The sequence below is a fragment of the Crinia signifera genome, chromosome 4 (genome assembly GCF_055691185.1).
Source record: "Crinia signifera chromosome 4, ASM5569118v1, whole genome shotgun sequence".
Taxonomy (NCBI): domain Eukaryota; kingdom Metazoa; phylum Chordata; class Amphibia; order Anura; family Myobatrachidae; genus Crinia; species Crinia signifera.
This window is the reverse complement of record NC_139220.1, coordinates 157,552,077-157,569,192: the sequence shown is the minus strand read 5'-3', so window position 1 is coordinate 157,569,192 and position 17,116 is coordinate 157,552,077. Positions and strand designations below refer to the sequence as shown.

Sequence of the window (17,116 nt, the reverse complement as noted above, 5' to 3'; positions counted from 1 at the left end):
ATATTCTTATGTAGGTTTAAAGCTATATATTACCAATGTATAAGCTGTCATTATACATGCGAAAAGTAATATGTTACAGCATTTGGCTAGTTGAAAACTTTTTTTAATGCATGCAATGCATAATCATAGCAGTCTGTACTCAAATGAGTGTTTAAAGTTTGAATTTTTTTTTTTTTTTTAATCTGTAACTTTGAATTGAAGTGTAATCTGACTGAGATTGTTCAAACTTCTTCTTCATATGCATTTGCATGTCTACAGAATCGTTCTATCTTTAAAGGGCAGTCTAATGCTGTATTTAATTTTTTTTAGCACCACCGCCACCACCACCATCAAGAGGTGGGCCTCCACAGCCCACATCGCTCAGCTCAGGGCCACCACCACCCCCTCCTCCAGCAAGGGGAAGTGTACCTAAACCACCACCACCTCCCTCTAGAGCTCCTATGGCTGCACCTCCACCGCCTCCACCTTTAAGACCTGGGTCCTCGGCACAGCCTCCACCTCCGCCTTATCGAGTTCATCCGCCGCCCCCACCCGGGCATTCTTCGTCTGCACCTTCAAGTCCTCCACCACCACCACCTCCATTACCAGGATTTGGGGCACCCACACCTCCTCCTCCTCCACCTGGTCCTCCTCCTCCTCCTGGTCCCCCACCTTTACCTGGCTCTGCAGCAGACAGTGACCATCAGATTGCAGCTCCTGTAGGCAGCAAGTCTGCTCTTCTAGAGCAGATTAGAGAAGGACCCCAGCTAAAAAAAGTAGAAAATAAAGAAAGTAGACCAGTGTCGTCTACTGGACGAGATGCTCTGCTAGACCAGATACGACGAGGGATACAGCTAAAGTCTGTAAGTAACCTCTGAAATTATTTATATTGATTTAACTTCCTAAATGTTCTTAAAGATAATTGCTGCAATGCTTTTATTTATTGTCCACTTTCTATTCTCAACTCCACGCCGACGTGGATAGTGGGGGTATGAAAAGGCCGTAGGACGCGTACCGCCGCCCCTCGCGGGCTCCCTGCGCTCGCCACGCTTCGGGTTGATCGTGGGGTGGCGTTAACAATTGGGGGGGTCATTTCACACTTCAGGGTGCCTATTTGGCCTCTGTGGGCCATTTAACATTGTTCCCTATGGAAAATCGGGTCAATTGGGACATTTAACATTGTTTCCTATGGGAAATCGCGGTAATCTCATCGGTCGCATCGCATACGATTTTTTTGGGTCGCATGCGATGCGACCGACGGGATTTATTTACCTTACGATGCCCACGATCAAAATCGTGGGCGCCCTTCTAGGTAAAGAGTACCATCTTGTTTTACACATCATTTTATATTTCAATTTATATGATGAATTGTGAGCAATGCTGGCATTTAAGCAGATATTTTGCACATCTCTCACAGGTGTCGGAACTCAAAGGGTTAATGACATTGGCTCTCAGTTTATTCTGCAACAGGACAACCCCAAACATACAGTCAATCATACACCTTACTGATGGTATTGCATGATCAGTAAGTGCCTGCTTGTATTTCTTGGCGTTTAGGGCATTTAGGACAATAATCCAGACCTAGTACCCAACTCCAATTGCTGAAATGCAGCTCCAAACAGGCACAGAACCCCCAATATGCTTCACTGTTGCCTGCAGACATATTATATTATCACTCTCCAGCCCCTATGCAAACTGCATTTTGTTACAGTGAAATATTTCACATTTCAATGACTCCAGAGCGCCTGCAGCCATTTTTCTGCACCTTAGTTCGGGTATTTTCATAGTTGAATTGCTTGGTCTTGTTTCAACATTGGCTATAATTCTTCCATGACCTCCACTTCTGGTCAGACTTCTCCAAATAGTCGATGAGTATACTTAGGTCCTCTGGTTTCTGATAACTGAGCTGATTGCACTGCTGGACATCTTTAAATTTGGAAGGGAATTTGACTTGGCTCACCACTGCATCTACGGTCCTCACCGTTACTTGTTTCTTTTTGCTTCTTCAAAAGTTCTTGAACAACACATCTTGAAACCCCTGTCTGCTTGGAAATCTTTGTCTGGGAAAGACCTTGTTGTTGCAGTATAACTACTATGGGGGGTATTTATTTGTTGTTTTTGTCTTTTTTCACGCCTTGTCTCCTTTTTTTCACAACTTTTATATGTCGTGATATTCAATTCTTCCCCATCTTTTAAAGGTTCACCTTTTTTTGAGCATCTTTTATTTCAGTCATTTTCAGTGTGCTTATTCAAATGTTTGGTGATAATTTTCTCACTTTTTTTAATAGTCGTCTAAACTTGGTCATATGCTCATCTTTTTGTGCACCTGCGGGTCAGTTGGTGTATTTTTTTAATGAATGTTTTATTTGGTACTTGTTTCTTATCACGGCCACAATCGCAGGCATCGTGTGCCTTAACTTTAAGGCACAGGATGCGACGCGTTGCCCACGATTTCCCCATAGGCTTCAATGTTAAAATATTTAACATTGAAGCCTATGCGATGGACCCGATTTGTCCATAGGCTTCAATGTTAAATTATTTTAACATTGAAACTGAGTGAGTCCATTTAACATAGTAAAAAATGGTAAAAGGCCGAATAAGGGCCATTTCTCATTGGCTATGGCCCCCCATTGTGGCCGCCACCCCGACGATTAACGGGAACCTGAAGCGTGGCGAGCGGCGGCGGTGCGCGTCCTCCGACCTTTTCATTCCCCTACTATCCACGTCGGCGTGGAGTTGAGAATAGATTAGTGTGGCGAGCGCAGCGAGCCACCGAGCCCGAAGCCTGGCGAGCGGACGCTGATACCTGTGAAGCCCGCGAGGGGACGCAGGGATCTGTGAAGGTATCAGCGTCCCCTCGCGGGGCTCGCTGCGCTCGCCACGCTTCGGGCTTGGTGGCTCGCTGCGCTCGCCACACTAATCTATTCTCAACTCCACGCCGACGTGGATAGTAGGGGAATGAAAAGGTCGGAGGACGCGCACCGCCGCCTCTCGCGGGCTCGCTGCGCTCGCCACGCTTCGGGTTCGCGTCAATCGTGGGGGTGGCGGCCACAAGGGGGGGCATTATTTTTTACACACATGACTGGGCCATACCCAATGAGAAATGGCCCATATTGGCCCTTTTACCATTTTTTACTATGTTAAATGGACTCAGTTTCAATGTTAAAAAAATTTAATATTGAAGCCTATGGACCCGATTTCTCCATAGGCTTCAATGTTAAAATAATTTAACATTGAAGCCTATGGAGAAATCGGGTACATCGCGTCGGTCGCGTCGTGTGCGTTTTGGTATGCACCCGACGCGACCGACACGATTTTTTCCGACACGACCACCACGATAGAAATCGTGGTGGCCGTGCTAGGAAACAAGTACCTTTTATTTAATGTGTTCCTTTTCTTATGAGAGGTTAAGTATAAACTCCCAATAGTAGAGTATAGGAGCACCCTCTCTCCCATAGAGTGTAGGCGCACACATCCCCCCTCCCACTCCATAGAGTATTACACACACACACACACACACACACACACACACACCCTAATAGAGTATAGGCACACACATCCCCCTCCCCCAATACAGTATAGGCAGCCCCCCCCCCCATAGAGTATAGGCACAGAGTATGGCCGCCAACCTCTTGAAAGGGGGCGGGACGGGCACACCGACGTCCTCATTGGGGGAGGGCCTGGCCTCACCAAAGTCTCTGTTGAGGAAGCACCGGGCATCTACGGCGGCGCTGTGCTTCCCTGTGAGGACAGGCAGCAGGCTGTTCTAGCAGGGGGCTGCTAAAGGAGGGGCAGGGCGCATTTTGCCCTTTAAAAATCAGACCGGGCACCTGAAACAGCCTAGTGTGACTGCTACAAATATATTTTATTTGTGCATGAAACAAGGTTATGAAACAAAGTTTGTGTACAATCTCAGACTGAATTTGAATGCACAGCAATCGTGTCCTTGCACATATTTAGTGCCAGTTACATATAATTTCCCCAGTAGTGCCAGTTACAGGTGTACCCAGTAGGTTTTTAGCAAAAAAAAGTACAGTTTGGAAACTGGTTTTGGAATTATTTGGATGAGGGATACTCAACCTGTACTGTAAATTGTAAAACAAAAACCTATAACTAAAGTGCATATAGTGTTCCTTCTAGGAACTGAAGCGGGCAGGGTGCTGCTGCACGTGGGCAGCATAAGGAGGGGGCGGACCAGGCCCACCAACGTCACTGTTGTGGGCAGTCCCGGGCCCCCAACGTCATGAAAGGGGCATGCCCAAGCCGTAACATCACGAAAAGGGGGTGGGCCTGGCCACCGCCATCATTAAAAGGGGGTGGGCCTGAGCTGCTGGGCAGCTCCATCTATGGCGGCGCTGGGTTTCCCCATGCACACCAGCGTCAACAGGCAGCAGGCTCTTTTAGCGAGGAGCTGCTACAGGGGCAGGGCGCATTCTGTCCTTTAAAAACTGGACAGGGCGCAGCGCTCCGCTAAAACAGCCTAGTGGGAACACTATACATATATTAGTGCAGTGCATTCAAGGATGGATGTGGTTTTTAAGTAATTGCAGGAATCTTTACTCTTGTCAATCTTTACTTTAGTCACATGCACTTTTTGGTATATAAAACCCGGTACTTGTGGAGTATCACGGCTCCCATCATATGGCATCGTATGCCATATGTAGTGGCATACAATGCGATGTGATTTTTACCGATTTTTGGTCAAAAATCGTATGCGATCGCATCGGATGCCATACGATGGCATACGTTTTTGATCTTAAATGCATCCAAATGCATTAAAATTAGTATGAAACATGTTAATTGGCCCCCAACTGTCATTTTTCACTGTGTACCACCCCCAATATCAACGCCAACCCGAAGCGTGGCGAGCGGCGGCGGTACGCGTCCTACGACCTTTTCATACCCCCACTATCCACGTCGGCGTGGAGTTGAGAATAGAAAGTGTGGCGAGCGCAGCGAGCCTCTGAGCCCGAAGCGTGGCGAGCGCAGCGGATACCTGTGAAGCCCGCGAGGGGACGCGTATAGCTGTGAAGGTATCCGCGTCCCCTCGCTCGCTGCGCTCACCACGCTTTCTATTCTGAACTCCACGCCGACGTGGATAGTGGGGGTATGAAAAGGTCGTAGGACGCGTACCGCCGCCATTCACGGGCTCGCTGCGCTTGCCACGCTTCGGGTTGACGTTGATAGTGGGGGTGGTTTACTATGAAAAATGGCATTTGGGGGCATTTCACCTGTTTACTACACATTTCAATGCATTTTGATGCATTTCAGTGCAAAATCGGGTGCGATCGGATCGCATGCGATTTTTTATCATACGATCAAGGTCGTGGTAGCCGTGATACTCCACAAGTACTGAAAACCCAGAATTCAGCCTAAATACACCGGAAAAGGCTCTTAGATGCTGCACAAAGACTAATTGTGCACAGTGAGGTATGTTAAATACAGTTGAGCCTACTAATTGAATTTGGTTCCAGACATAACGCAGCTAAATCTGTGGACCACAGTACGTCACTGCAGAGCTAAGATCCAAGCAGGCCTTATCCTCTTGTTATATCTCGGTGTCTGAAGAACTTTTGGCCCAGCTAGTGGTGCTACATAACTGGCATTAGCAATTACTGTATGTTGTAATAACATGCAGCTGTGCTAGCCTACATTCACCTCCAGTTCCCCCTTTCATACACATGCTGTCTTTTTTAAATCATCTTGGGGCATATAGTGCATTCTGTTGCAGGGCTTTATATGAGGTTAAAAAATGCAGCATCCATGTGGAAGAACACCTAGAAGTACATTGGCACCCATCAGAAGTCTACATATTTTCTCTTACCTCGCAGATTGCAGGTCTATCACTAACAGGCTGCATGCGCTCAACAGAATAAAACATCTATAATAAGATGAACAGACTTCCGTTTTTTTTATGTTTAGGCTCTAATTAGCTTGCTGATGTGAATAAGCTAGCTCCTTGTTTATGCAAAATGTATGTTCTATCTTCCAGCTACCAGATGAGGTAGAAGCTGTGGCACCTACAACCGCCCCTACCACAGGAATAGTGGGAGCCCTGATGGAAGTCATGCAGAAAAGGAGTAAAGCCATTCATTCTTCAGGTATGTTCCGAGGGGAAGAAGCAATGTCTAGACTAATTTAGTTGAAGGCGTTTCCATGTTTTAATTGCCCTCCCTTCCCTCAATTAGAATATTAGGGTCATGGTGCTGGCATTTCTTTGTATTAGGAGAGATCAGATTTGGACGCTGTAATCAAAAAAAATCTGCTACTGAGAGGGGAAGTTCCCCTGTCACAGCTGCTTTATTGGATCTCTCCTGATATATAGACACATAATTTGGGTGGTAATACTATAAATAAATGTCTGCTTAATACTAGAAGTATAAAACCACCACCACCAATGGAAGGGCTCTTAAATAGTTCTGTAAATTTCTTCTGTCGTGTTAGGCTGCACTTCTAGGAACTTTATACACCAGTCTGATGGTTCTATCAAAGATAGGTCATTGCCAATAGAACATCCAGCCAAGCTAGTTCTAGGTCAGAACATTAATAAGAGTCCTATTGGAAGCTGTGACATCTTCTGGAAATGGCCGGTTGCAGTACAACAGTTGAATAAAATGCACTTGCCATGTGGGGGGCATGGTTGCTGAGGATGCTAGACCATCATAAGCCTAAAGGACAACCCTGGAAAAATGGAAAATGTTGCATCAATTGAGGTATCCAGGTTCCTACTGATAGTACAGGCTTGTATTTACATTATAATATTAAATGTAGAAATAAAGGTGCTTCATGGTGAATCATTTAAAAAAAAATATATATATTTTAATGTGTTCATAGGTTTATGATGGGTCTTGCAATTTTCATTCCTTTTTAATGCTTTCTACTACAGCAGTGATTTTCAATCTTTTTCAACTCACTGGGCACCCAACAAGATTTAGAAATTGCCAAGGCACACGATCAGACCCTACAGGGTAAAACACATTGGCCCTTACAGGAAAACAAATCCATTGACACACATATGAACAAAACAATCACACTGATCCCCACAGGTAACAAAAATAAAATACATTGGCCCTCACATGAAGCATTAGACCATTTCAATACTGTGGTGGCTGTAAGCTATTGTGGATACCTCTGGAGGCACACTAGTTGAAAAATGCCATACTACAGTATGTAAAATAAGGAAAAAAGGAAACCAAATATAGTGCATCTCTAGAATGCCCCATATGTAGCTTACCAAGGTGGTAACATTGCACTGACATTTAGTAAAAACTACAAACACCTCTCTGATGGTGATCCTTGTAATTCTTCACATTCTGTGTACCATTTATCACTCTCCACTGTATCACTCTCCAGGCTTTGATGCATCTCCCCATGACACTTAAAAAATAAAATAAAATCCTTGCAAAAATAAAATTAAATGCAAACCTTTTGCACTGCTGTGTTATGTATACCTCTTTAGCCCTCTAACATATTTTCAGGGTAGTTGGAAGCAATATATTCAAGGTCTGGTATCCATTAGAAAGCAGCATCAATCCATCACCTGTAGGAGGAAACAAACCTGCCCATTACCTGCGGCATTTCTGGTACTAATTCAATCTAATGAAATGTCCCCTTTAAATTGAAGTGTAGAAAAATATATTTTAATTATTTTCGAATAAATGAATTAGGTAATGAACCTACTTTGAAAATTAATTTCAGGGAGAAAAGTAAAACACATGGGGCAGACCTTGTGTCGCCAGGGGGCGGGTCGTGAGTCATAAGGGGGAAGGCCATGCATCACAAGGGGGTGGGCCATGCATTGCCATGGGCTCATTTTGGTATGTGTGCAACACAAAATGTACTGATCAGAAGTTTGGATGCATGTTATATGTCATCAGCGCTGTCCAGTGTCCCAGACTAGGGACGAGAGTGCAAGAGTGCAGCAGCCAGTGGTTGCAGGGAGACTGGGAGACACTGCCTGGATGTTTTTACACATGTTCAAACACATGTTTGTTTCAACTTTATAAACTCTGTGGTGGCTGGTTTTGATACATTTTGAATCTCCTTTAAATTTTTTAAGCCAAATGAAATGTCTGCGGACCTTCGTCTCAAAATGATCTGATCTTTAAATCCTAGGCATACTAGCAGTACTTAGGGAACACACAGAGGGGGGCGGTATTCAATGAGCCTGATTCGCCATGTTTTTATGGCGAATTTGTGCTGTTTGGCGAATTTTTGACAAAAACGGTGAATCACCCTATTCAATGACCACATGGCGAATACATTTCAAGGTTTTTTTCACCATGATTCACCGAGTAGCAATCGCTATCTTTTTATGGTGAAGTGGAATGTGAACTTCTAAAATAAAGTGTTTTGTTTTTTACATTTGGTGTCTAAAAATCAGGAATTTTATTCTGAGGAGGGGCATGCTACTTTTATTCATGTTAATTAATGTTAATTAATTTAAAAAAAAATATATATATTTTTTTTTTTACACAGCAGCCAGCAGGGGGCGCCGGAGCCGAGCCGCTCATTACATATTCATATATTCACTGCACCCGATGTTACATTCGGGTATAGTGAATATACGCGGCCCCCTGCTGGCAGCCCCGGGGGGGGAGCCTGTGCTGCCTGGCACCCGGGGAGCCCACCTGCCCCCCACAAACGTTCAGGGGCAGGCAGAGAGACTTCCATCTCTCTGCCTGGCACCCTCCACAGGCTCCCTGCGGCAATCGCCGCAGGAGCTCATATTCGCCTGTCAGGGGCAGCGAGCCCCTGACACGTTGAGGCTCCGGAACGTGGCGAATGTGCAGCGAATCCTAAAAAGGATTCGCTGCACCTCGCAGGTATTCACATTGAATACCGCCCAGAGTGTCTCCAATTCACGTACCGTATTTAGAGTTTACTACTTCAACTTAATTTTATCCCGCTCTCTAACATACTATATGTTTGTGTGTATTTGTTTGTGTGTCAATATATTTGTTAATGTCTAGTGCTTATTTTAAACACTGATAAATAAAGGTTATGTGGTACTTGTTTCCTAGCACGGCCACACCGATTTACATCGGGGTGGTCGTGTCGGAAAAATCGGGTCGATCGCATCGCATGCGATTTGGTCGCATGCGATGCGATCGACGCGACCGACCGATTTTGGACCCGATTTTTTTTTTTAATGAAATGTAAAATTGGATTCAATGTAAAATTCCCAACCCCCCCAAATTTAACGGCGTACACCGCACCCCACGATAGACGCCAACCCGAAGCGTGGCGAGCGCAGCGAGCCCGCGAGGGGCGGCGGTGCGCGTCCTCCGACCTTTTCATTCCCCTACTATCCACGTCGGTGTGGAGTTGAGAATAGAATAGTGTGGCGAGCGCAGCGAGCCACCGAGCCCGAAGCGTGGCGAGCGGACGCATATACCTGTGAAGTTATACGCGTCCCCACGCGGGGCTCGCTGCGCTCGCCACACTATTCTATTCTCACCTCCACGCCGACGTGGATAGTAGGGGAATGAAAAGGTCGGAGGACGCGCACCGCCGCCCCTCGCGGGCTCGCTGCGCTCGCCACGCTTCGGGTTGGCGTCTCGTGGGGTGACGGCGGGGACATCTACAATGTGAAATGGGTCATATTGGCCCATTTCACATTTTTCACATTTTCTCACTATTTCAATGTTAAAAAATATTTTAACATTGAAGCCTATGGAAAAATCGGGGGCATCGCGTCGGGACCATTGTTAATGGTCCCGACCGACGCGATGCCCCCGATATTTTACCTTTCCCGACACGATTTCAATGTTAAAATATTTTTTAACATTGAAGCCTATGGGGAAATCGGGGGCATCGCGTCGGTCGCGTCGTGACCATTGTTAATGGTCCCGACCGACGCGATGCCCCCGATATTTTGTCCTAGCCGGCCAAATGGACCTGATTTCAAAGGAAATCTGCTCCATCGTATGGATCGTGTACCTTAACTTAAAGGTACACGATCCATACGATTGTGGCCGTGCTAGGAAACAAGTACCGGTTATGTTTTAGTGCACTAAATTTAAACAAGGGAACATCCTATTCACTGCTGTCACGTTTCACTAGCAAGATACCGACCACACGGGGCATTTTTGAGCTGATAACTTTGCCAGTCCTATCCAAGTTCTCATTGCAACTACAAATTATATATAGAGATTGTTTCATAATCTTCGCTAAAGAGTGCCCTGACAAAAAGAGTCTCTCCCTTCTTTTTTTCAATACTTAACCTACTCTCAAGGGTGCACCTCCACATCACTTATTAATCGAAGGATGAGAATGTGTTCTCTATAATAATTTAATTGTGGATCGATCGTACTAAGCACTACTATATTTAAATTCAACCTGTGCACTGGTCCATCTCCCCATTCTTTTCCCTCTAAGCAAAATGTATTTTATAGCATTGTATTTCATGGATTGAATTATAGGAATGGAATAATCTCTGAAACGTCTCTTAAATGTTTTTAATTTCATGCATCACTAATTAATAATTACATTTGATCTCTTGAAATGTATTTGCAAGACCTTGTCATTTTTTTTGTTTGGTTGTTTATCATGGTTATATTTATGTTGTGAATAATTTGTTAGAATACCAACTTTGTGCAACACCAAATAGTTAAACATTGATAGAAGCAAAGACAGAAAAAGACTGTCAGTGGTAGCAGCTGTTTGGATATAATATACCATGTTTATTTTCACTATATGACAGGCAATACAAACATAGATAACCTAGTTCTATTGCAGTCGGTCAAATTTTTGTGTTTTGGAGTTTTCAAAGACTAACCCAGGGAAAAAAAGGCAACAAAAAGCGCATCATTGACCTTTTCTGCGATGGGGAAATCCGAACTCTTTCTGTACATGACCATATTTTGCCCTTCACAAATATTTTTGAAAAAACTTTTAACAGCCTAGCTAAAGGCAGGGTTGTTAGTGGACCAGTATGATAAATAGTGTTTTCTCTGGATGTATTTACTGCTTGCATGTGTATAGCAGTGATGGTGTTAAATTATGGATTTGAAAGGCAATACATTAATTAAGCATTGAATGTATTCCCAAGTACGTATACCATTTCACACAGAAGAACAAATTACCGTCTTGAAAATTTCTCCCTGGTAATTTGCTGAATAACACTGGTATTTCATCTGTGCGAAAGGGTCAAACCAGGTCATAAATCCCATATCCTCGACCCTGGACAATTCCAGGGTTAGAGACATGGGATTTACGACCCGGGTGTGCCCTTTCACACAGAAAAAGGATCCATGTTGTACACGAAATTACCGGTTAGAACTGCTTCACCCGGTAATTTCGTTTTCTGTCTGAAAGGGGGTATAAGTTATGACCTGCTCGCATGATGTGGGAAGGAAATGAAGACAGGCATGCCACAGGTTTAGTAAAACTTTCTGTATTGACCATGCCGACATGAGAGAATATGGCCAAAATTTCTAAATTGAACATGTCGATAGTCACCTTGTGGACATCGATTCAATGTCAACATGGTTCGGAATTGTAAAGTGGTGCCTGCACTCAATTAATGCAGTTCAAAAGGGATGCTCAGTGGTAAGTGGTCTAGGCTTGTGATATTTAAAATTAGTTTATTCACAGAACCTCTTTGGTACCACGTGTGGTAATATTACCCACAACACCAAGGAAGAGCACTCGGTGAATAACCCAATTCTGAATGTCAAAATGGTCAGAAATTAGAAAGTGTATTTTCTACAGTAACCCTAATACTATTGCGAACCTTTCACTTGTCTACATTAATCATGTAGACATTGTAACCATGGGGGTTATTCTATTTCACTCGCAAAGGCACAAACACTCTCTAATGGACAAAACCATATGGGGCAGATGTGAAGCATGTGCAGAGATAGTTAAATTTGGGTGTTTTAATGTTTCTGTGCAGGGTAAATACTGGCTGCTTTATTTTTACACTGCAATATAGATATTCGTTTGAAGTACAAACCCCACCCAAATCTAACTGTCTCTGCACATGTAACATCAGCCCCACCTGCAGTGCATATGGTTTTGTCCATTAGAGAGTGATTGTGCCTTTGCAAGTGAACTAGAATAACCTCCCATGTCTTCATCATAACTGATGACGTTAGGACTGCATACTGATGCTGCAAACATAAATGCCCATACATGGGAAAATCATGCTTCCCACACTGACAAGTGAGCGGCCTCATTTATTGAGCCATTTGGTGCTCAGGGTAGACATGATTTCAGACTGATACCATTGTTGAACAGTGCTTCAGAACTGAATTAACTATTAGTCCTGACAAAAAGTTGATGGCTACCCATCACATACAAATCCAGGTCTGTTGTCTTTTTGCCTGAAGAGTTCAACCATGTCGGACTGTAGGCACATGTTATAATTTGAAGATGGAAGGTACAAGTAACTCAACTAGGTGACAGAAAACATGCTTTTGACCTCAAAGCATGCTCTGTAATGCAGAAATGCAGGATAAAATGGACAGCATGTGGAGCAGATCCTCTCCAACCATTAAATCCCCAAATTGTACATCTAGTGTCATAGGCAAACGGAGGGGGGGGGGGGGTTCTGAAATTCTCAGTAACAAACTTTTGGTCTAGGGGTGCCGTGAAAAGTATTCTGATACTGTAGGTTGCCGTGATTCAAAAAGTTTGGGATACTATAGACCGTCTGTACTGTAAAATATTAATACGGTCTACCATACAGTATCCAGGGTATGAAAAGACCTATTTTCAGGGCTGTTATCGCTCCCCCCAGACTCCTGTACTTACTCCAATGTGCTGAAAAGAGGGAGATTTTGGATTACATTTGGAACACCCCCCCCCCCCCCCCCCTTCCTCTAAAAATCCTGCATTTGCCACAGTGTCACCTCTCCCAGGTATTTCCCTCACCTTTGCTACCCATCTCTTGGCAGATTTTCCAGGAAACCGCAAGTAATTACAGCACAGTCAGCTTCAAATGTAACCTGGATAGAGTATAATTGTGCCACTGTTTGGAATGACCAAAGTTTGTCTATCAAACATGAGACAAGTTTTTATTAATGTGTGATATATTCAAACAATCTTCTTATTAACCTTTCTATGCTATTAAAAATATAATTAGTCATGTTTGCTCTGTAATACTTTGTTCTCCTTGAACCCATTAGATAGCGATGAAGATGAGGACGAGGATGAAGACTTTGAGGATGACGACGAATGGGATGATTGATCTACATGTTATATAAATATATAATATATTTTTTTTTTAAGGTTAATGAATACTAAACACTACTTTCTGTCGGAGATCTGTAAAATTATCATGTAAATGGTCTACCAATTTGCTGTATATTTTTGTTGCCTTTTGCTTTTTTGTTTTTATAAATCTGTGCAATACCTCATTGGAAATGCAAAGGTTTGTCATGAGACTGCACACACCTTCCTCCCTCTATCTGTGTGCACATTCACTTTACATAGCAAATGATATTAGTGAAAATCTGACAAACTGTACGGGAGGTTAAGTGAGGCAGTGACAGAAAACCTTTAATGTAATTGTTATAATGAAAAAAAAAAGAAACACTATTTTCTTACCCTGATTTTTCTGTATCTAAATTTCTTAATGAGATCTAGTATAGCACTACATTATTTTTAAACTGACGCTGATCTTTGCTAATTAAGCCCTTCCATTTTGAATGCAAAAGCTACATTGTATGTTAATTAGGTATTTCCTTTTTTGCACGTTTTTTACACTACAACAAAATCCGTTTATAATTCTGCAGTCATTACAAACAATGCATCTCCTTTAACAACACATGTTTGAAGAAACAAACCATACCATATGCCATTTTACAACACTGTTATTGGACAGTTTACATTAGACCGTTTATTCCTCAATACCTTATTAATTCTGAGTGTAATAAATACAGATTACAAAGTACAAGCCGCTGAGAATGTAACTTCAGTGGCTAATAGGCATGACATACATTGTAGTGCTGTGTAATGCAACTGAAGTAGGCAACCCCCCCCTCACTGCGTTACTAGCAGAGGAAATATTCTAGCATCTGATAAAGCCAGAACACACCTCTAAGTATATCTAGGGTGGAGAAAAGGCCTGTTATGCACTTTCATGTTATCTTGAGCTGCTTGGTGCTTGCTTTTGTGCTGTTGGGTTCCGTTTCTGAATGCGTGAAAGCTGCATTGCAGAAGCGCCAAAATACATTCAGTGCCGTTTATTGTGCTGCATCTGGTGTATCAAATACAGAACACTAAAACACAATCATTTTCAGAAAATATTGAATGGGATATGAATATTAGTCATTATGGTAAAATAAACTAATATGTAATGAACCTGCCTCTAGCTATGTTCTATTATCTAATGTATAGTTTTGGGAGCAGACGTTGGAATGAATAACCAATAAAGAGCATAGTTCACACATTTTGTATACATAACTGACCTTCGCTTCTATTGTTCACTTGGTCTTTATATAGGAGATTTAGGTATGGTGTTATATTCTGCATATGCAATCCCTGGCACTGATACATGTGTACGGAACATCAGAGATATTGTATATATGTACAAGCTGGTCTGCAAGAATAAAACCGATTCTGTTGCTTTGCTTCTTAGGTCAGCTTTTATTGTAAATGTTACTGGCTGTTTATTACTAATATAAGGTTAAGCTTGACAGGCTGGTCCTGTGTCATTTTATATTGAAATCATACTAAATATTGCACACTCAAATAATCATGCAATTAAAGTGATCATGTAAACTTTATAGTGTACTTTATGCATAATTAGCACCATGTTTATTCATCCTGCGCTTATGTGAGCAAAAACTGATGTTCAAAATGTGATAAAATGGAAATGCTTTTGCTTGTCTCTCTTTATTATAACAACACGTGGAAAGAATACCTTGTTGCATTTTGGCAGCAAAAGCTTGATAGGAATTAACTGAAGTTAAATGTTGGTTATCTCATGAATCATCTCAATGGTCATTTGCCCAATTCTGGGCATTTTGTGCTTCCAATATGTATACAATAAGGAGCCCATACAGCAATCTGGTGAATCCCAATTGCCGATCTGACTTGATAGGTGATTCTTGGACAATCCACAAAGTACAATCCTCAACATGCTGATTCCAATAGTTTTTAGGTCTGAATCTGCAAATCTTTTAACATCTTTTATTGTTACTCTGCTTGCTTTACTAGCTAGTGCCTTGTGCACTATGTATAAAGCCAATGGTTGAGTTTTACAAAAATATTTGCTAAAAGATTGGTTGACAGGTCTTCCTTTAAAACTCCAAACTAACCTTGAGATAGTCAGTGCTGTAGTTACATCATGGCTGTATGTAATGCCTGACAAGGAGTTACTAAATCTGTAGTAGACTGATTGTTAGTTTACAGATGGAGCAATGCTGTGTGTTCACAATTAGAGGATATTTTCTGATTAGATCCTAAAGCATTATGTGATGATTAAAACCCTTTTATACTTGAAAGTAATGGGGCCTACACACGGGCCAATTTCAGAGCATTTTCGAAGTGATCTGATTTAATTCCACTAGATTGCTTAGAAAATGTCCCTACATTGCTCAGTGTGTAGGGGCCATAGGGGCGCACATTGCTATAGCCCAGCAATAAAGATCTATCATGCTGGATGAATCTAGTTAGATTGCCGGTCAGGACCAGTGTTCTCACCAGAAAACACTGGCCCTGACAGATCGCTCAGCACACAGCGCTGCAAATGCTCTGCATGTTTAGGCCTCATGAAGCTCCATATACACTGTGCAGATCAGATAAATGCTCCAATCCTTCTATACCACATACTGTATAAATATATATTTAGTTTTTCCCTAAGTGTGTTCTACAATGTATCCGGTCCTCAGACATCTAAAATTTTTGCAATATAAATTGTGAATAAATTCACCAATGAAAAAAAGATCAATTAAACCATATAAATATATTTTAAAATAAATGTATTAAAAATGCAGCTATTTTAACAAGCATACATACATTCCATTATAATACATGTACAGAAACTTAGAAATTCATCAGCCTTTGTGCAGCAACCTAATAACTTTTTGATGAAATGTCACACAGGAAAGACAGAAACAAATGTGTTAGCATACAGTTAAGCTGCCCATACACGTACCAATTATCCGGTACTTTTTGTGCTAAAATAGCATCGTTGTGCATATGTTGTGCATGGGATGCGATGCTATTTTAGCACAAAAAGTACCGGATAATTGGTACGTGTATGGGCAGCTTTATGCTTCTAATTGTCCACATGTATTATGACAGACAAAGCCAGTAATAGTGGCTGCCAATCACTTTGACCATAAATAATGTTTGTGTCTTTACACACTGTGAACCACAGAGCTAATACATTTATAATTGTATTATAAATGAAGAATGTGTCCTCATTAAAGTAGATGAGTTTTTTTTAAATGTATATTTTTCAATTTATTTGGTCTAATTGATAGTTTTTACGTACCCACATTGGTGACTATTTGCCACTTATATTCATTTCAGTTTGATCAGCTTACGCAAATACCTGCTGAGGAGCAGCAGTTCCATAATAATTTGAGTATTTAATACTAATTGTTCACCTTCTTTCTTATATTTAATTTGTTTTAGTCTGCAACCTCCCAATCTGGCACATTGCTGGCTAGATCTCTGGCATACAATTATTGGGCCTAACATTTTTATGTTTGTGCACCGACATTAGCCTTACGGAGTTCTACGCTCATGGTCAAAAGTTTTAAGAATGGCACAAGTATTGGTTTTCACAAAGTTTTATGCTTCAGTGTATTTTAGACCTTTTTTGTACTATGGTTCTATGGTATACTAAAGTAAAATTACATGCATTTCATGTCAAAGGCTTTTAATAACAATCAATATTTGCAGTGTTGACCCTTCTTTTCCAAGACCTAGCATGCTGTCAATCAACTTATGGGTCACAGTTGACTACGAGCTACCTATTTTTGGCTATTCAATGCTTGGAGTTTATCAGAATTTGTGGGTTTTTGTTTGTCCACCCGTCTCTTGAGAATTGACCAAAAGTTTTCAATGATATTAAGGTCTCTGGAGTTTCCTGGCCATGGACCCAAAATTTTAATGTTCTGTTCTCCTGAGCAATAATTTTTGTCTTACATCAAGGTGCTCCCTCATGCTAGAAAGT

At 42.1% G+C, this 17,116-nt stretch overlaps 1 protein-coding gene across 1 annotated transcript in view; it reads left to right on the top strand.

Moving 5' to 3' along the window:
- The window catches only part of WASL (WASP like actin nucleation promoting factor), a 70,877-nt gene extending 56,065 nt beyond the window's left edge, over positions 1-14,812 (top strand). The window contains exons 9-11 of the mRNA XM_083182851.1: positions 310-842; positions 5,972-6,080; positions 13,113-14,812. Of these exons, the coding sequence (XP_083038977.1) occupies positions 310-842; positions 5,972-6,080; positions 13,113-13,174 (704 nt within the window). The 3' untranslated portion in view covers positions 13,175-14,812. The remainder of the gene's footprint in view (positions 1-309; positions 843-5,971; positions 6,081-13,112) is intronic.
- The last annotated feature ends 2,304 nt before the right edge of the window (positions 14,813-17,116 follow it).